This window comes from Eleutherodactylus coqui, chromosome 3, assembly GCF_035609145.1.
Source record: "Eleutherodactylus coqui strain aEleCoq1 chromosome 3, aEleCoq1.hap1, whole genome shotgun sequence".
Classification (NCBI taxonomy): Eukaryota; Metazoa; Chordata; class Amphibia; order Anura; family Eleutherodactylidae; genus Eleutherodactylus; species Eleutherodactylus coqui.
Genome location: NC_089839.1, coordinates 238,302,193 through 238,323,941, shown reverse-complemented (window position 1 = coordinate 238,323,941; position 21,749 = coordinate 238,302,193). Strand labels below are relative to the sequence as shown.

Below are 21,749 nucleotides of genomic sequence, written 5' to 3'. Positions count from 1 at the left end.
ACAGGAGTCAATGGAAAACATGCACCAAAGATAGGTCAGGTCCTATTTTTACATGCAGCACAGACCTTTAGATGTGCATCGCAATTGCATGTCTTATCTTTGGCAGGTGCGAATACTTTGCGCTCTGATCTAAAAATCGTTCATGTGAACACTTCTATAGAAAAGCATTGACTCTTATAGAAGCGATCTTTTGCTCGCCTACTCTGCACTAAAAACATGCTTGTCTGAACGAGGCCTACAATGTACTTTGCAGAGTGGAGTCTTGGTTACCTACATTTACATTTCTAAGTATTTACAGCATCTATCATTGTAAATTCTGTCCTGCAGATGCAAATACAGTATAGAGAGTTTGATGGATCTATTACTGTTCATGGATATAACATTTCCCATTGTACAATCTGCAGGTTGACTAGATTTGGATATCAAGTTTACATATGAACGGCACATTACTATGCATATAAGAATAGTCAGTTTTGTACTGCCCATAGACCCTGTTACTCCTCTTTTTCCACACAGGATAGAATATGGATGGTAAAGGGCCCCTTTACTTTTCCAATTTATTTACACCACTGATGCACCAGCCTGGACTCATAAGAGAAATATAGCCTTACACCCTGCTTCCTCTTTACAAATATTTCTCAATATTTGTTTTTAACCCATTGAGGACACAGCCATTTTTAAATTTCTTTTTCCCCCATTTTAAACTACTCCCCACTTAAAAAAAAGTTAAATCAGTGCCACACCGTGCCAAAGAGGAAGGGGGTGCAGATCATAAACTAGGCCTACACAAACAGGCAGACACGTGAGGGCAATCCGGTGGTTGTCCAGGATTAAAACGTGAACGGAAGACACATTAACATAGACTGAGATTTTAAAGAAAATCTGTGTTGCACGTAGCAACCAATCACAGCGCAGCTTTCATATTACCTCAGTAGTATAATAAATTAAAGCTGGGCTTTAGGATACAAACAGATAGATTTTGCCTTACAGCTTGAACAAAACATTAGATTAAAAAAATGCAAATTCCACACAGATGAGGTCGCAGATTCTAGCTAGTGTACAATATAATGTACTGAAAAACTTAAAAAGGGGTTAGGGTTTGTATTTCAAGCCCTCCCCTGTAAATCATCGCTGCAGGGGTTCCCTTCATCCCATTGCCAGCCCCATTAAAAGCAATGGGATAGCATCACGCTCCTTTGCCACAGCTGTAACAGCTGTGGCAGGGAATTTCTTCATCCCCTGAAACACTGTGACATTTCATGAAGAAGTCCCCTGCCACAGCTGTCACAGCTGTGGAAGAGGATCGTGATCTTCTCCCTATGTTTTCAAAGGGCCCGGCACTGCTGCCACCAGGCCCCATTGATAGCAAGGTGAATCCCCTGGATGTGACAGCATCCAGGGGTTTCACATCCAAGGAATCCCCTGCTGCAGCCGTCAGTTGCAGCAGGGACTGGTGCTGGAACCGCACTTTTATGTGCGAATTTTGCCATCATGTGACCTCACAGCATGTGCGAATTTAAAAACCCATCGGCCGCTTCAGTCACGTGAATTTTATACATGCGTTTTCCAAACGTGTTTCCCCCATCTAAATGCGTGCTTAAAAATGCTCATCTGACTGAGCCCTTACAAAATCACCAAATGTGTTTACTTTTTGCTGTACCACTTTTATATAAAATATATTCTAAAAAAAATACAATTTTCTGCTGTCACCTTCTGACAGACATAACTTTTTAATTTCTCCCTTGACATACCAGTAGTTGTGTGAGGGCTCGGTTTTTGTGGGACGACCTATAGTTTCTATTTGTACCATTTTGGAGTAGATACAATACTTTGATTTGCTATTTATTTATTTTTTCTTGCAGAAGTGGTAACCAAAAAAGGCTCAAATCTGTCGTGTTTTTTTTTTCTGACTATGTTCACCGTATGGGACAAATAATGCATTACATTGATATATCAGACTTTTTTAAAGGCAGCGATACCCAATATAATTTTGTTTTTCTAATTAATGAAGGCTCCTGCACACTGACAATTGCAATATCGCTGCATTTTTAATGTGAATGCCAATAGGACTTTCTAATGTTAAAACGAATTGCACAAAAATCGCAAAGCACAAACTTGCGATTTTTGTGTGATGCATTTTTAGTATTAGAAAGTCCTCTTGATATTTCTGTTAAAAAAAGTGCAGGGATATTGCGATCGCATTTGTAAAGGCACCCTAAGGGCTTATTCAGACGACCGAATATCGGCTGGGTTTTCACGCCAAGCCGATATATGGTGTCCTTGTATGCAGGGTGGGAAGGATGGAAGAGCCAGGAGCAGGAACTGAGCTCCCGCCCCTTATCACTATTTGCAATACGAAGGGTGGGACAGGGGCGGAGCTAAGCCCCGGTACTTAGCTCTGCCCTCGTCCCGCCCACTCCTATTGCAAATAGTGGCAAGGGGTGGAGAGGGAGCGGGAGCTCAGTTTCTGCTCCTGGCTCTTCCATCCACCCCCTGCAAACAAGGACACCGTATATCAGCTCCATTGATCCAACACCAGAAAGGGCTAGCTTCTGTAAGACACTACATGGTGGGGTGCGACTGGGCCCCAGGGTGTGAGGCATTTTCCCTGTCGCTGCTCGAATTCATCCTCACCAGGAATTATTTTTCTTTTGGGGGGATGTTCTTTGAGCAGCGGCAGGGCACCGCCATGGGGTCCAATGTCGCGCCCACCTATGCAAATCTGTATATGCGTCACTTTGAGGAAACGTTTATACATACATCTGAATTTTGGCCACGGGTTAAGGCCTGGTTTCGTTTCATAGATGACATATTTGTGGTATGGAGTGGCTCTCAGGATGAACTTAATTTGTTTCATCAGCAACTGAATTCACATTATCAGGAATTACAATTTACTTTAAGTTCATCCGAAGAGTCTATCCAGTTTCTGGATACAATGGTATGCTATGACGGTGAAAAATTCTTGACAGACCTCTATGTTAAACCGACTGATAGGAACTGTATCTTACACTATGACAGCTTTCATCCTAGACCAACAGTAAATTCCCTCCCGTGGAGTCAGCTCCTACGGGTGCGTAGAATTACTGATGATACTGCCATTGAAAAGAGATTGGGGCAGATGGCAAATAAATTTTTGCAGAGAGGTTATCCGAGACCTCTTATCAACAGGGCAGTTGACGGAGTACGACAACTGCAGCGTGACACCTTGTTGATACCTAAAAGTAAAACCACCAAACCAGCAAGAGTGCCTTTTATCTCCACTTTTGGTAGACATAGTGGGCAGGTCTCTTCCATAATAAACAAACATTGGTCCCGTCTGACAAAAGGCTTAAGTGTGGTACCAGAATTTAACGAAAAACCGATGATGGCCTATAGACGACCCCCGAACATACGTGACAAGTTAGTGAAATCAATTGTACCGAAGGTGAGTCATACACAGCGAGTACTAGCACCCGCCAAGAAAGGCAATTTTCACTGTCTTGGCTGTGTTTGCTGCGGCAATCTTGTCAAGGGTGATAGCTTTCATCATCCATATACAGGCCAGAAATTCAAAATTAGGAAGAGATATTCCTGCACCTCCTCTTATGTCATCTATCTGGTCACCTGCCCCTGCGGACTTGGATACGTGGGGGAAACGATTCTTGAAGCGCGTAGTCGTATGATTAAACATAAGAGTACTATACGTACCAAGTGCTTGGACCTGCCGATCCCCAAGCATTTCCATGAGAAAAAGCATAGTATAAGTCAATTTAAATTCAGGATTATTGATGATGTTCCACCGTTGACCAGAGGAGGTGACAGGGAGGCTCTTCTCAAAAAGAAAGAGTTGCGCTGGATTCACACCCTCAATACGTTACATCCTTTCGGTTTAAACATGGAGTATGTATTTGCCCCTTATATTTAAGGATCCTCATCTGATGTATATAGTTTTTAGATGCCTGTTTTTAATCCTTTTCTTTTTTCTTTTTTCCCTAGATTTCTCTCCTGGTCTCTGTGTTGGTCTTCTCCACAGTTTGCGTCTTTTCCGGCTATTTATTCACTATTACAATTATGTCCTTACTATGTCTAATATTGTCAGTTGACAATTTGTATTTTCTTTGTAACATTGTCATGCATTATCTAAAAAAAAATTTTCTTCCGTATCAATAAAGCAAAAAAATTTTTTTCAATTAGCGTTTTAAAAAAAAAAATTTTATGCATTTTTATAATTTTTTTGAAGTTTACTTGCTTATGCACCGTATTTTTGAAAGATTAGTTATTCACACCTTTTTAGGTTTGCTATTTTCTGTCCACTTTTTGTCCAGTTATATGTTGGTTTTTATTTATATTCAATATTTTTTTCGTGAATTTTTTTTCGTGAATTTATGTATATTTATTTAGATTTTTTTCACCATTATACAGTTATTCTTTATACACATGCACATATACTACATCATGTTTTTTTATTTTCAACACTTATTTCATTTTTTTTTTTTTAATTTTCTTAAAAAATTTTTTTGCTCAAAATTTTTTATTTTTTATTTTTTGGATATAGGTTTTATTATTTACAATTATTCTCTTCTGTTTTGCCTTATTAGTATAGGTGACTTTAATGTTTTGCTGGCACCTTGTGAGCTTTTTGTGAATTTGCAGTATTCCCTTATGTGCCAAAGTAATTTTTGCTATTATATATAATATACTTTATGTATAGGCACCCTTGGTTGGCGTGCTCCATTGTTTTCTATTACGGAGGTGCCATCTTGTGGTTGGCCGTGCTTATTCTAATCCTAGAAGTGCCCTTATGCATGACTAGTTCCTGATAGAGTCAGCGCCATATAGTGGATGGTCGAGACGCTGATCGGCAGTGTTACTGTGGTTGGCTGTGACGCAATCCGCGTACGCGCGGTGCGCCGGGAAGATTCACCTGACAGTATATCCGGCTGAACACATGAATGGAGACATAGTGGAACGCTGTGTGGAGCAGCCCAACACATGGATGCAGTCCAGGTTTTACCTTAATGTATATGTGTAGAGAACCTTGTCTTTTGTATAGTCCATGTCTGTTTTTTGTTTCATGTGTGTTGTATTACTTACTGATTAAGGAGTTGGAGGAGTGTCCTCCCTGTCTGTCCTCACTATATAAGATGTGTGTTCATGGCAATGTATTAGGCTTGAAAAAGACTTAGATTAAGTCGAAACATCGCTATTTTATGGAGCAATAAAACCCTTTTTTTACAATCTCTACACCGTTGATGCTGCCGCCTCCTTGGATACCATTGCATTTATTTGGGGTTTGGTTCATGACCCCACAGGTGGCTTGGCATATACAGACTGGAACCTCTGCACTGAAGTGCATGTGTTAGGTGTGCTGCGGGACTTTCCTATTTCTACCGTATATCAGCTCGGCATGAAAACGCAGCCGATATACGGTCGTCTGAATAAGCCCTAAAGGTGTTCACTGCATTTTTATTTTTTACCTTTTTTTATCCCCACAGGGACTTTCTATAGTATTACATGGTACTGCAATCTGACAGGCAGTCTATGAAGCCACACCACAGGCATCGCTTCATAGTGAAGCATTCATAGCAGCACTGGGGGCCTTAGAAAGGCCCAGGCTGCCATGGTGACCTAATGGCATCTCACAATTGCCTAGTGGGTGGGCTGTTTGGACACCCAAAGAATTTAATGGTTGCATTTAACCCTTTGCAATCCAATTTTGGATTCAGGGTTTCTTAGGGGGCTTTCTCTTTCTGCCATTATACAATACCGCCATCTGCTGGCTAGAGCCAGTACTGCGGTATGGGGCATGCTGGAGAGGCCCCCGACAACAGAGCGGCCAGTAATATACAGTAAGAATACCCTGCCAGACATCTTCTGGCATCAGAGCTGTACAGCCGTCAATCAGAATGTCTGTAGAAGTCAGACATTGGATTGGAAAGGGTTAAAGCCTTAACAGCCACAATCAGTTTTCATGCTGATCGCAGCTTTCATGCTAAATGCAGCTATTGCTGGTGGGTGTAAACTGTAAGAAATAGCTGGCACCCGCATTGTATGGAGGGGATCAAGAGTTGCTACTCTTCCACACAAATGCACAGAATGTAACTGTAGGTCCTTGTCATTAAGGGGTTAAAGAGAATGCTATTTGATCTTGAGAGTGCTGAAAGACCAAGATAGTGGTGCCGATTTCTGAAACCTTGTTGCAAAGTTAAATGTGCTGAAAAGTAAAGACTGTTACTATTTACTGCAATATATGTGCTGCCTTTTAATCTACCTGCCCGAGGGATCCCACATGCTACTATTTTTTGCTGCATTTTAAGGGTGGATTCAGACGAGTGCATTTATGTGTGTACATATGTGTGCACATAGCTACGCAGCTATTAGACCCATTGGTTCCCTATGATGTGTTCACATGTCTGTGTTTTACAAGCATGCAAACGCGTGCACCTGTAAAATATAGGACATGTGTGCACCGCATAGGTCCGTGCTGCACGTCAATATTCTCTGCGGAGAGTCCTCATCACTGAACACTGTGACAGCACTGTCACAGTGTGCAGTGACAAGGGGATTCCCCGCGGGGAGTAAATCCCCTGCCACAGCTTTCACAGCTGTGGCAGAGGATCGCAAAGCTCTCTGATTTATTTCAATGGGGACACACAGCTGCCAGCAGCCCTATTGAATCCAATAGGATGCCGGCACCACCTCAGTGATTTTCGGGGAAGGGCTTTAAATATAATCCCTTCCCTGAAAATTAATTCTAGTTGTAGTAAAAAAAAACAAAAAAAACATACTTACCTCTTCACCGCTGCTGGGGCTCAGGTGCTGTGGTAGACATGATGATTAGTCAGCGTAAAATGTCTATTGATCTGTAATGAACTGGAAGTATTACGCAGCTGTAGTGATTTGACTCTATAGAGGCTAATGACTGCATAATTTCATTATGGTAGTTGCTGGACAATGGCATGGTGAAAGATGTGTGTTTTGTGACTTCAGCCTAATGTGGGACTCATAAGGAAAGAGTTAAATCACAGTGCTATATGTATTGCTTGTGTTCATCTTGGATGTATCCAGACCCTCACCCACCCCAACTTCTGGAACAAAGAGCTAGTTTAACTGAGCACATGTTGATAAGACAAAGACTTGCTTATACACTGGACTTGAGAGAAGGTGGGCAGGGAGGAGGAGGGGGTATTCTATATGATCCAGCGAATAAGAATATGTATATGTTACTGATGTAATCTGTTGCACGCCCATAAAGGGCAGGTATTATGTGTTTCAATAAATTGAGGCTTTCTGGGCGTTTATGTTTAGAGCCATTTTGGACATGAGACTGATACCTTGCGTCTAACTTGGCCAGTGTGCGCATACTGTTTTCCTATACAATTTGGAAGCTACAGAATACCCCGAAACCTGCTGGAGGAAAATATTATCTTGATCAGTGTGTCTAGCCGCTTGGGTCCCGTCACTGTAATGAAGTTCTTTCAGCAGGCGGGAATTAAAATGCACCCTTAAAGGGGTTCTCTCAGGAAAACAAAAAAAAGCATACTTACCTGTGCCTTATGCAGCCAGTCACTGGGAACCTGCTGGTCTTTTCCTCTCCCTCTGGCAGCCGTCCAACCACAGGGCAGAAGCAGGCAAAGTTCCAGCTTCCGCCCCTGCTCCGACCACTGCCGGACGGCAAGTCCTGCTGCCCCGGACAGTGGGCGACGCGTCACAAGTGACGCGTCGCTCACTGATTGGCCTGGCCACTTCTAACCTCTGCCACCCCACTTCCCGGAGCGCTTGCGTACTCGTCATCGACTCTCTGTGGACGGCAGAGGTTAGACGTGGCCATGTCAGAGTGAACGTGCTTGTGCATGCAGGAGCCGCTGGAGCCGACTCCTCACGTGCCAGGTAAACAACGGAGGGACCAAGTACAATGGGATTATGTGAGTTTGGTTTTGTTTTCTTTTCCACAGGTTAGACTCTACAGGGATGCAAGTGAGTATAATTTTTTTATTTTCTGACAGAACCCCTTTAATCAAATAGCATTCATTGAAAGCAATGCTGCACGGACCTGCATTCACGTGTGTTCACATTCACGTCACACATACGTGGGCGCGCCGGTTTTCTGCACACCTATGTACGCACCAGCACACGCTCGTCTGAATGCACCATAAGGGCTTATTCAGACATTTGTTTATCGGCCCGGGTTTTCATGCCCGGCCGTTATACGCTGTCCCTGTCGGCAGGAGGAGGAGGCGGGACGGGAGCAGTGCACTGAGCTTCCGGCCCTCACCACTGTTTGCAATGGGAGGGGCAGGGGCTCCGCCTGTCCTGCCCCCTCCCATTGCCAATAGTGACAAAGAGCGGAGAGGGGGTGGAGCTCAGTGCACTGCTCCTGTCCCGTCCCGCCTCCTACTCCTGCAGAGAGGGACAGCGTATATCGGCCGGGCGTGAAAACCTGGCCGATATACGCCTGTCTGAATAAGCTCCAAGTCAATAATCTGGCACACAGATATCAAATGGGCTAAAAACACACTGGTACAGCCTTAGGCCTTATTCACATGACTAGTTTAGCTGCGATAAAAAATCACGACCATCTAAAGGATTGGTTTCCAATGTATTCAGATAAGCAATTTTTAGCCGCGTAAAAATGTTGTGTCCAGAATAATAGGACATCGGCGACCGAAAACGGCAACCAATTTTATATGCAGACGGAAAAGATAGGTCATGCCCTATCTTTTGCTGTAATACACTGGAGGCTCGCATAGGCTTCTATGGGAGCTGAAAAAAAAAACGGTGGGGAAGAAGTTTAGCATCGTCCAGTGCTGGGAAAGGAAGACCGCTGGCTATATTTATTCATGAGAAGTAATCCCAAGGATTTCTGCTGAACAAGGGATTCCGCACAGCATCATATTTTTACGGTGATACGCCGCAGCTGCCTGTGTGAATAGGCAAGAAAACGCTAATTTTGATCGGAATTAGATTGCAGCTATTCTTCATTTAATTAATTTTGGCCACGATGTGGCCAGCGTGAAAACATCGCTTTTGTGAATGAGCCTTTAGTAATGTCAAACTATATAACCAAGAATTCAATCTACATTTATAATAAACAAATTGACTTTCTTAGTCTGTAATGTATGTGGCTAATCATTGTTTATCATTATTTACAGGACAGGCAAGTAAGACTTACCTTCACAGAAAGGAGTTGCAGACCATCTTCCATCAACACACTGGATTATGGCACTGAGTTTTCTATCTTTTGTCATATAACCCTTATTGCATTCATAAAGCAAATCTTCTCCAACTTCAAATTCATTTTTAGTTGTCCTGAATTCTCCGTTCCGAAGTTGAGGAGCCTCACATTTTACTAGGATCAGAAAAAAAGTAGAAAATACAAATAGCTGATTGGAATATATTATTACAGTATTGAGACAGAACTACAGTATCACAATGCGTATTTAGAATTAAAGAGTTATTTATTTTTAAACTGTTTTCATTGAGTTGTGAAACAAAAAATGTGCAGAATAAACGTGTATTTCAAAACTAACGCAGCTTAAGTGCTCATTCAGACAACGTGTTATTAGCGCTGCTAAGTAGCACTTTTTACACTCTTCTATAGGAACCAATAGCAGCGCAATAACGGCGCTCATCTGAATGAGGCCTAATACATTATGTATGTATCACAGGCTTGGCACATAAAAAGGAAACCGTGAACCATTATGCAGTAATTGCTTGTTTAGATTTCAAGGAGGCAAAAGAGAAATGTAGAATACAGGTAAATCGACATATCGAAATCATAATTGTAAAAAGCTGAGACATGGTGGTAAGTTAACAGCTATCACATATGGTAGTGACTTGTAGAACACAATCCATTTAACCAAAGTTTGTTGGAAATGTAGTTATGTTGCCCTGTCTGCCTGGCACTATTTGTTCTATAGTGCAATTATATTGGATTGTATTAATCAGCTCAGGCTAAATGATATAGAACATAGTATTAACAATATAGGCGCTTCCTGGAAGCTTCAAATTGATTGGCACATTTAGGACTCCCACACACTTGTGTTTTTTTAATGCGATTATTTTAAAAAGTTTGTGCTTTGCAATTTTTGTGCGATGCATTTTTAACATTAGAAAGTCCCATTGACAATTGTGTTAAGAAAATGCAGTGATATCGCAGCGTTAAAAAAAATGCAAGTGGGTAAGAGAGCCCTTAGTGGATTAAATTAGTGATTTTTATATATAACAACAAACAGCAACCTAAGTAGTGGAAGATATAACTCATTTGGCCTAAAATATAAGCCATGCTGCAGTGTAATGGGTGATCATTGGGATTAGTTAAATTCTGTTATCCTTTCATAGAAACACATTCATCAGGAATAACCTGGCCAAATATTAGAACAAATCTTTATGTTAACTATAGCTTATTAGACATAGCGAGTGGTATATAGAGAATAAGGGCTTATTTACACAGATGCATGCAGGAGCAAAGCTCGCATTGGACAGCATATTGATACAGGTCTGTATGCTGTCTGAGCTCCATAGGCATTGAGCACCTCATGTTCTGTTCTCATCAGTGATATGTATTAATATAAGACATAACAAAATTTTTTTGCATGGCCCGTGGTCTATATAAAAATAATTGTATGTCTGAAAAGCCTCATTAAATTCAAAGGGTCCATGTGCTCTTGATTTGAGGCCTGTTGCAAACATGGAATGCACATGGAAAAAATACATGGATGTGTAGACTTCAGCCCATCTCAGTACTTTGGAAAGTTCTTTGACCATCGAAGGGACAGGTAGTCATTTCAGACCAGTGTGTGATGTTATAATGGCGTGGAGCCAAATGTTTTTGCGGCACACCTTTTACTGCACATTATAATACATGCCTTCACTCAACATGTGGGCATAAAAGATAGTAGGGGGTACAGCCCCTCTGGTGTTCAATACAGTCTTGAACACCAGAGGGGCTGTTTTATTTTATCAGTCCTTTAACTAGACCCTGTGGCCTCATGGGGTTAACAGTCTCTATATGCATTAACAACAGACCGTCTCTGGGGTGCATGTAACTTTTTGATCTTTATTTTTGGTAGCGCAGTGATCAAAAGAATCAATTCTGGCATAGCGTTTTTTGTTTTTTTTTAATTATAGCATTTACCATGCAGTATAAACGACAATTTAATTTTATTCCATCAGTTAATACAATTATGTTCATATCCAACTTGGGGTACATGCACATGGAGATTTAGATAGTTGTGCTCTGCATTCTTGGCCAAATTCAGATTGGATAGCACATGGACATCCTGTTCATGCGCTGTTCAACATAAAGGACATGGCACATTGATAAGTACTATTTTTGTCGAGCAACGGACAAGGATAGGGCATGCTGCAATGTATTTTTTTTCTCAGAATATTTGTGTAAGAAAAAGCCCATGTGAATATGCCCACTCAAATAAATGGGTGCTATTTCTGTCCGATTTTCAGATCAATTTTGCAGAAAATTGGACATAAAAAAATCCAGTGTGAATGTACCCCTCCAGGGTCATTGAGTCCAACCCCCTGCTCAGTGCAGGATTCACTAAATCATCCCAGACAGATATTTGTCCGGCCTTTGTTTGAAGACTTCTATTAAGGAGAACTCACCACCTCCCGTGTTAACCTGTTCCACTCATTGATCATCAAAATGCTGAGTCAAAATACAAAAGTGGGAAAATGACCTTCAGAGAAAGCCTACATTTACAGTACCATAGCCAGTCATTAGAAGTGGTATTCTGGTGATTTTCCTTTTCAAAAGGGGAGAACCCAATCACAAGAGCCAGATGTTACCTGTAGATGTAGACAACATATCAAACTTTCTAAACTTGCAAGAACATTTTGCTGGAGTAAATTTTCCATTAGGAAGACACAACATCTCTCCAGAACTTTTTCCATCTGGTGTTTTGTAATTTCTGTAACACTGAAACGTCACCTTTTCTCCTTCCAAATATTTGTATTGTTGATTTATAAGCCTTGCGTTTACCAAATAATCCGTAGGGGGCACACATGCTCCTAGAACACAGAAGAGCATTTTATATTAATTCAGAATTGTATGTTAGTTATTTTATTTTCCATTATTTAATGTATACTAGACCTCATGTCCACGGCACATGTGGATTTTTAATGTGGATATAGGGCTCAGTCAGACGGGCATTTTTTTGCTGCGCATGTTTTTGCGCAAAACACATGCGTGACTGCATCGAACAACATCCAGGAGTTTCACTTTGTGGTCAATGGTGCTGGTGGCAGCAGTTGCGACCCCATTGACATACAGAGAAGATCGTGATCCTCTACCACAGCTGTGGTCGAGAATTTCTTTTTCTCCGCGGGGAGTCCCCTCATCACCGAACACTGTGACAGCACTGTCACAGTGTTCAGGGACAAGGGGACTCCCTGCAGAAATGAAGAAATCCTCTGCACAGCTGTGGCAGAGGACCCCAATGCTATCCCATTGAATTCAATGGAGCTGGTGCTACAGCCGGCTCTATTGAAAGTCCTTCCCTGAAAATCATCTCTAGAATGTGTAAAAAAAAAAAAAAATTACATACTCACTTCTCTGCAGCTGCACCGCACTTAATGTGTGCATAAATGCAGTCAAACGTGTTTTTTTTCAGTGTGACGCCCGCTTTGGTCACGCAAATTTTTGTGCGTTTGCGTTTTGTGCAAAAAAATGCTCAGCAAATGAATGCCCATCAGACTGAGCCCTTATGCTGCATTTTTTGGTCAATGGCAGAAGTTTGCTTCTAGCTGTTGCTTTTTCCACACATTTTCCCATAGTCCCTACAGGGTTGTAAAAAATGTACCGATGGTGAAAATGTTACATTTTTACAACATGTTAAATGCACATTTGCATCAAACTTTATATTAATACAACAAAAGTCACTGGAAAAACTAGTGTTAAATAGAGATGAGCGTACGTACTTGTCCGAGCTTGATGCTCGATCGAATATTAGGGTGTTCGGGATGCTCGTTACTCGTAACGAGTACCACGCGATGTTCGTGTTACTTTCACTTTCATCTCTGAGACGTTAGTGCGCTTTTCTGGCCAATTGAAAGACAGGGAAGGCATTACAACTTCCTCCTGTGATGTTCCAGCCCTATACCACCCCCCTGCTGTGAGTGGCTGGCGAGATCAGGTGTCACCCGAGTATAAGAATCGGCCCCTCCCGCGGCTCGCCACACATGGGGTCTGACATAGCTGAGGGAAAGTGCTATAGTGTTGGAGCTGCTATAGGGAGAGTGTTAGGAGTTAGTGTAGGCTTCAAGAACCCCAACGGTCCTTCTTAGGGCCACATCTAACCGTGTGCAGTACTGTGGAGGCTGCTGTTTGCAGTGGTGCACAATTTTTTTTTTTTTGGTATATCGGCCGTGCAGAGCATTGCGCCCTGCAGTAATACTACAGGGACAGAAGTGGTGGTTAGGCAGGGAGAGTGTTAGGAGTTAGTGTAGGCTTCAAGAACCCCAACGGTCCTTCTTAGGGCCACATCTAACCGTGTGCAGTACTGTGGAGGCTGATTTTTGCAGTGTTGCACTTTTTTTTTTTTCCAAATCGGCCGGGCAGAGCATTGCGCCCTGCAGTAATACTCAAGGGACAGAATTGTGTAGGCAGGGCCAGAAGACATATATTATTTATTGAATATAGTCAGTGGGCCTTTCCTTAAAAAAAAAAGGGCAAAAATTCTATTTGGCCTGCCTCTCACAGTCCTCAGCGTTCTGGATACGTGTGTGCGGGGTGTACAACTTAAAAAAAATCATACGCAGCCAGCTAAGTTTAACAGCAGGCTTGCGCCAATTTATTTCCTGGCGTTCCGTAAGCAAAGTCAGCCTCCAACCACAGGCCAATAAGCGGCACATTTACTTACAGCGTTCTGTTTCATAATTACTGGTAATACAGCATGCTGAGGGGTAGGGGCAGGCCTAGAGAATACGTGGACGTGGGCGAGGACGCGGAGGCCCAAGTCAGGGTGTGGGCACAGGCCGAGCTCCTGATCCACGTGTATCGCAGCCGACTGCTGCGGGATTAGGAGAGAGGCACGTTTCTGGCGTCCCCACATTCATCGCACAATTAATGGGTCCACGCGGGAGACCTTTATTAGAAAATGAGCAGTGTGAGCAGGTCCTGTCGTGGATGGCAGAAAGTGCTTCCAGCAAGCAATCGTCCACCCACAGTTCTGCGCCGTCCACTGCTGCAAATCCGAATCCTCTGGCTGCTGCTCCTCCTTCCTCCCAGCCTCCTCACTCCACTACAATGACACATTCTCAGGAGCGGACAGACTCCCAGGAACTGTTCTCGGGCCCCTGCTCAGACTGGGCAGCAGTGGTTCCTCTCCCACCAGAGGAGTTTATCGTGGCTGATGCCCAACCATTGGAAAGTTCCTGGGGTCCGGGGGATGAGGCTGGGGACTTCCGGCAACTGTCTCAAGACATTTCAGTGGGTGAGGAGGACGATGACGATGAGACACAGTTGTCTATCGGTGAGGTAGTAGTAAGGGCCGTAAGTCCAAGGGAGGAGCGCACAGAGGATTCGGAGGAAGAGCAGCAGGACGATGAGGTGACTGACCCCACCTGGTTTGCAACGCCTACTCAGGACAGGTCTTCAGAGGGGGAGGCAAGGGCAGCAGCAGGGCAGGTTGCAAGAGGCAGTGCGGTGTCCAGGGGTAGAGGCAGGGCCAGACCGAATAATCCACCAACTGTTTCCCAAAGCGCACCCTCGTGCCATACCACCCTGCAGAGGCTGAGGTGCTCAAAGGTCTGGCAGTTTTTCACTGAGAGTGCAGACGACCGACGAACAGTGGTGTGCAACCTTTGTCGCACCAAGATCAGCCGGGGAGTCACCACCCACAGCCTCACCACCACCAGCATGCGCAGACTTATGATGGCGAAGCACCCCACAAGGTGGGACGATGCCCGTTCACCGCCTCCGGTTTGCACCGCTGCCTCTCCCCCTGTGCCCCAACCTGCCACTGAGATCCAACCCCCCTCTCAGGACACAGGCACTACCGTCTCCCGGCCTGCACTCGCACCCTCACCTCCGCTGTCCTCGGCCCCATCCAATGTCTCTCAGCGCACCGTCCAGCCGTCGCTAGAGCAAGTGTTTGAGCGCAAGTACGCCGCCATGCACCCGCACGCTCAAGCGTTAACCATGCACATAGCAAAATTTATCAGCCTGGAGATGCTGCCGTATAGGGTTGTGGAAACAGAGTCCTTCAAAAGTATGATGGCGGCGGCGGCCCCGCGCTACTCGGTTCCCAGTCGCCACTACTTTTCCCGATGTGCCGTCCCAGCCCTGCACGACCACGTCTCCCGCAACATTGTACGCGCCCTCACCAACGCGGTTACTGCCAAGGTCCATTTAACAACGGACACGTGGACAAGCACAGGCGGGCAGGGCCACTACATCTCCCTGACGGCACATTGGGTGAATTTAGTGGAGGCTGGGACAGAGTCAGAGCCTGGGACCGCTCACGTCCTACCCACCCCCAGAATTGCGGGCCCAAGCTCGGTGGTGGTATCTGCGGCGGTGTATGCTTCCTCCACTAAAACACCCTCCTCCTCCTCCTCCTCAACCTCTGTCTCGCAATCAAGATGTGTCAGCAGCAGCAGGACGTCGCCAGCAGTGGGTGTCGCGCGGCGTGGCAGCACAGCGGTGGGCAAGCGTCAGCAGGCCGTGCTGAAACTACTCAGCTTAGGAGATAAGAGGCACATGGCCCACAAACTGCTGCAGGGTCTGACAGAGCAGACCGACCGCTGGCTTTCGCCGCTGAGCCTCCAACCGGGCATGGTCGTGTGTGACAACGGCCGTAACCTGGTGGCGGCTCTGCAGCTTGGCAGCCTCACGCACGTGCCATGCCTGGCCCACGTCTTTAATTTGGTGGTTCAGCGCTTTCCGAAAAGCTACCCACGTTTGTCAGACCTGCTCGTAAAGGTGCGCCGGCTCTGCGCACATTTCCGCAAGTCTCACACGGACGCTGCCACCCTGCGCACCCTGCAACATCGGTTTAATCTGCCAGTGCACCGACTGCTGTGCAACGTGCCCACATGGTGGAACTCTACGCTCCACATGTTGGCCAGGCTCTATGAGCAGCATAGAGCTATAGTGGAATACCAACTCCAACATGGGCGGCGCAGTGGGAGTCAGCCTCCTCAATTCTTTTCAGAAGAGTGGGCCTGGTTGGCAGACATCTGCCAGGTCCTTGGAAAGTTTGAGGAGTCCACCCAGGTGGTGAGCAGTGATGCTGCAATCATTAGCGTCACCATTCCTCTGCTATGCCTCTTGAGAAGTTCCCTGCAAAGCATAAAGGCAGACGCTTTGCGCTCGGAAACAGAGCTGGAGGAAGACAGTATGTCGCTGGATAGTCAGAGCACCCTCCTGTCTATATCTCAGCGCGTTGAGGAGGAGGAGGAGGAGCATGAGGAGGATGATGAGGAGGGGGAAGAGACAGCTTGGCCCACTGCTGACGGTAACCATGCTGCTTGCCTGTCATCCTTTCAGCGTGTATGGCCTGAGGAGGAGGATCCTGAAAGTGATCTTCCTAGTGAGGACAGCCATGTGTTGCGTACAGGTACCCTGGCACACATGGCTGACTTCATGTTAGGATGCCTTTCTCGTGACCCTCGCGTTGCACGCATTCTGGCCACTACGGATTACTGGGTGTACACACTGCTCGACCCACGGTATAAGGAGAACCTTTCCACTCTCATTCCCGAAGAGGAAAGGGGTTCGAGAGTGATGCTATACCACAGGACCCTGGCGGACAAGCTGATGGTAAAATTCCCATTAGACAGCGCTGGTGGCAGAAGGCGCAGTTCCGAGGGCCAGGTAGCAGGGGAGGCGCGCAGATCAAGCAACATGTACAGCACAGGCAGTGCAACACTCTTTAAGGCCCTGGACACCTTTATGGCTCCCCATCAAGACTGTGTCACCGCTCCCCAGTCAAGGCTGAGTCGGCGGGAGCACTGTAAAAGGATGGTGAAGGAGTACGTAGCCGATCGCACCACCGTCCTCCGTGACGCCTCTGCCACCTACAACTACTGGGTGTCGAAGATGGACAAGTGGCCTGAACTCGCGCTGTATGCCCTGGAGGTGCTTGCTTGTCCTGCGGCTAGCGTCTTGTCAGAGAGGGTGTTTAGTGCGGCTGGGGGAATCATCACGGATAAGCGTACACGCCTGTCAACCGACAGTGCCGACAGGCTTACACTCATCAAGATGAACAAAGCCTGGATTTCCCCAGACTTCTCTTCTCCACCAGCGGACAGCAGCGATACCTAAGCAATACGTAGGCTGCACCCGCGGATGGAAGCATCGTTCTCTATCACCATCCAAAACGGGGACATTTTTGCTTCATCAATCTGTGTATAATATTCCTCCTCCTCCTCCTGCTCCTCCTCCTGAAACCTCACGTAATCACGCAGAACGAGCAATTTTTCTTAGGGCCACAAGGCTCAGTCATATAATTTTTCTAAACAATTTTTTTACGTTTCAATGCTCCTTAAAGCATTGAAACTTTCACCTGAACCAATTTTTATTTAAACTGGGCTGCCTCCAGGCCTAGTTACCAATTAAGCCACATTAACCAAAGCGATTAATGGGTTTCACCTGCCATCTTGGTTGGGCATGGCCAATTTTTCTCAGGTACATTAGTACTGTTGGTACACCAATTTTTTTGGGCCCTCACCTACAGTGTAATCCTAGTAATTTGTATGTTCTTCGCCTGCACTCATGGTACAGCAAGGTGTGTGGGGTTGGCCTACACTTTTGCTACATAAATGTAACTGGGGCCTTGTCTATAATGCAGCTACTGAAATGTGTAAGAGACTGTTATCTCCCTAAACTGCTGCAATGGGAATGTTACTGTGGCCTGCCTTGAGTGCTACTACTAATGAAATGGAACTAAGACTGCGCTCCCAATATACTGCTGCTTCGGAATTGTTACTGGGGCCTGTCTAGGCTGCTACTATTACTGAAATGGAACTAAGACTGGGCTCCTCCTATACTGCTGCTTCGGAATTGTTACTGGTGCCTGTCTTCAGTGCTACTATTACTGAAATGGAACTAAGACTGCGCTCCCAATATACTGCTGCTTCGGAATTGTTACTGGTGCCTGTCTTCAGTGCTACTATTACTGAAATGGAACTAAGACTGCGCTCCCAATATACTGCTGCTTCGGAATTGTTACTGGGGCCTGTCTAGGCTGCTACTATTACTGAAATGGAACTAAGACAGGGCTCCTCCTATACTGCTGCTTCGGAATTGTTACTGGTGCCTGTCTTCAGTGCTACTATTACTGAAATGGAACTAAGACTGCGCTCCCAATATACTGCTGCTTCGGAATTGTTACTGGTGCCTGTCTTCAGTGCTACTATTACTGAAATGGAATTAAGACTGCGCTCCCAATATACTGCTGCTTCGTAATTGTTACTGGGGCCTGTCTAGGCTGCTACTATTACTGAAATGGAACTAAGACAGGGCTCCTCCTATACTGCTGCTTCGGAATTGTTACTGGAGCCTGTCTGGACTGCTACTACTACTGAAATGGAACTAATACTGTGCTCCCCCTATAATGCTGCTAGTGATATGTTAGTGGGGCCTGTTCCTAATGCTACCGCTGAAATGTTACTAATTCTGGTCTCTGCCTATACCGCTGATAATGGTATGTCTCTGGGGTGTGGAAACAGAGGGTTCCTAAAGACATGATGGGGGCAAGGCCATTTCCCACCAACGCTGTTACTGTTAAGGTGCATATAACCACGGACACATGGAGAGGACACGTAGTGCCTCAAAAACATCCCCCTCCTCCTCCAACAATGAAAACATTCTTGACAAATACCTTTGCATTGGTCCGTCTGGTGGCAGTCCAAGAATTTCACGTTTAACGACAGAGCAAGAGAGCCCCACCACCATCCCCCCACTACGGCCCACTTAATCCTGGCCACATTCCGAAAACCAACTAAATAAAACCGCGCTACTAGGTCTGCAGTCACCACCACATTACCACCAACGCTGTTACTGTTAAGGTACATATTACCAGTCAGACTGGGGCATGCACTGTGGGCCGAAGCCCACCTGTATTGTATCTGACGTTAGCTCTGCTGAGTAGGGCACTGCAATGGGATAATTTATGTACCGCCGATGGGTTCCAGGGAGCCAACCATGCTGTGGGTGCACACGGAGTAGAACCTACATGTGTCCACTTCTAAAGAACCCCAGTCTGATTGGGGCATGCAGTGTGGGCCGAAGTCCACCTGCATTAAGCACGACATTACCTCAGCTGTGATGGGCAATGCAATGGGATTTATTTATGTACCACCGGTGGGTTCCAGGGAGCCACCCATGCTGTAGGTGCATACGGAGTTGAACCTACATGTGTCTACTTGTAAAGAACCCCAGTCTGACTGGGGCATGCAGTGTGGGCCGAAGCCCACCTGCATTAAGCACGCCATTACCTCAGCTGTGATGGGCAATGCAATGGGATATATTTATGTACCGCCGGTGGCTTCCTGGAACCCACCCATGCTGTGGGTCCACACGGAGTAGAACCTACATGTGTCCACTTGTAAAGAACCCCAGTCTGACTGGGGCATGCAGTGTGGGCCGAAGCCCACCTGCATTAAGCACGCCATTACCTCAGCTGTGATGGGCAATGCAATAGGATATATTTATGTACCGCCGGTGGCTTCCTGGGACCCACCAATGCTGTGGGTCCACACGGAGTAGAACCTACATGTGTCCACTTCTAAAGAACCCCAGTCTGACTGGGGCATGCAGTGTGGGCCGAAGTCCACCTGCATTAAGCACGACATTACCTCAGCTGTGATGGGCAATGCAATGGGATTTATTTATGTACCACTGGTGGGTTTCAGGGAGCCACCCATGCTGTAGGTGCACACGGAGTTGAACCTACATATGTCCACTTGTAAAGAACCCCAGTCTGACTGGGGCATGCAGTGTGGGCCGAAGCCCACCTGCATTTAATCTGACGTTAGCTCTGCTGTCCAGGGCACTGCAATGGGATACATTTATGTACAGCGGGTGGGTTCCAGGGAGCCACCCATGCTGTGGGTGCACACGGAATTCCCATTGCGGAGTTGTACCAGGCTGTAACTATTTAAAAAAAAACGCGGTCTGACTGGGGCATGCAGACACCTTGACAGAATGAATAGTGTGTGGCACATAGGTTCCCCATTGCTATGCCCATGTGTGCAGCTCCAGATGGAGGTGGCACAGGATTGGATTTCTCATTGCTTCTGTACAGCATTGTGGACTATCGCCCCGCCCCTTTTATGGGGGTAGTCGCTGCCTAGCCATGCCAACCCTCTGCAGTGTGTGCCTGCGGTTCCTCTGGCAGACGCACTTATAAATAGACATGAGTGTGACGTGGCATGAGGGCAGCTGAAGGCTGTGCAGGGACAGTTTGGTGTGCGCTGTGGACACTGCGTCGTGCGGGGGGGGGGGGGGGGGTTGGGCAGCATGTAACCTAGGAGAAGTGGCAGCGCAGTGTCATGCAGGCAGTGATTGTGCTTTGTTGGAGGTAGTGTGGTGCTTAGCTAAGGTATGCCATGCTAATGAGGGCTTTTCAGAAGTCAAAGTTGTTGGGAGGGGGGGGGGGCACTCTTGCCGGTATTGTGGCTTAATAGTGGGACCTGTGAACTTGAGATGCAGTCCAACATGTAGCCCCTCGCCTGCCCTATCCGTTGCTGTGTCGTTCCCATCACTTTCCTGAATTGCCCAGATTTTCACACATGAAAACCTTAGCGAGCATCGGCGAAATACAAAAATGCTCCGGTCGCCCATTGACTTCAATGGGGTTCGTTACTCGAAACGAACCCTCGAGCATCGCGATAATTTCGTCCCGAGTAACGAGCACCCGAGCATTTTAATGCTCGCTCATCTCTAGTGTTAAACTGTTAAATTTTTGCTTGGTACATCTGTGTGAACTTAAAAAAATCACCTGAATAAAGCTTCAGAAATAGGTTGAATTGAACTTAATGAAAGTAGGTTTCTTTTTTTTTTTTGCCAGAATATGAAGATTAAAAAAGTCCATGGTGTTGAATTAAATTGCATACATCCACATAAACATTCAAGTTAACAATATTTGGCATACCAATATTTGGACAGTTACATAATTATCATAATTTAGCGTTAGTACGCCGCAGTCACCCATGTGGATGGACGGGCAAACACTAATTAAGATCGGGACTTGATTTCAGCTTTTCTTCATCCGTGCAATTTTATGGCGTGTGCGTATATACTCGTATGAATAAGGCCTCAGTCCTACTCACCCACTAGACCGATCACCCGTAATTTGCATATGGCGAGAAAAGAATAAAACCCTGAATTTTACAGGTATGCTTGCAACACAGTTTCAGGCAAAGTACATTTGTGAATGCCCAAAACATCATTGTTTAACCCCTTCAGTGGTGGTTTTCTTACCACCCTGCCAGACCTACCAGGGCAGGTTTTTTAAATGGGCCAATCATTTAATTTCTACTAATTTTGCAGTCGCGTTCCAAGAGCCATAACTTTTTTTCTTTGACACAGCCATATGAGGGCTTGTTTTTTGCAGAACAAGTTGCATTTTTGATGGCCTCCTTTTTGGGTATATATAATGTATTGCAAGACTTTTGTAAAACAATTTGTAGGGAGTTTGGGGAAAAAAATTAATTCTGCCATTGAGCTATTGTAGGGTCTGACAGAGCAGACCGACCTCTGGCTTTCGCCGCTGAGTATCCAACCGGGCTTGGTCGTGTGTGACAAT

At 45.6% G+C, this 21,749-nt stretch overlaps 1 protein-coding gene across 3 annotated transcripts in view; it reads right to left on the bottom strand.

Moving 5' to 3' along the window:
- Nucleotides 1-21,749, bottom strand: part of LOC136621574 (complement factor H-like) — a 1,208,893-nt gene that overhangs the window by 264,133 nt on the left and 923,011 nt on the right. For 2 of the 3 annotated variants that reach the window (XM_066597135.1, XM_066597136.1), the window contains exons 6-7: nt 11,824-12,006; nt 9,152-9,328 (exon numbers count right to left, since the gene is read on the bottom strand). The exons of the other annotated variant lie outside the window; for it this stretch is intronic. In XM_066597135.1, coding sequence (XP_066453232.1) covers nt 9,152-9,328; nt 11,824-12,006 — 360 coding nt within the window. The remainder of the gene's footprint in view (nt 1-9,151; nt 9,329-11,823; nt 12,007-21,749) is intronic. 3 annotated transcript variants of the gene reach the window in all.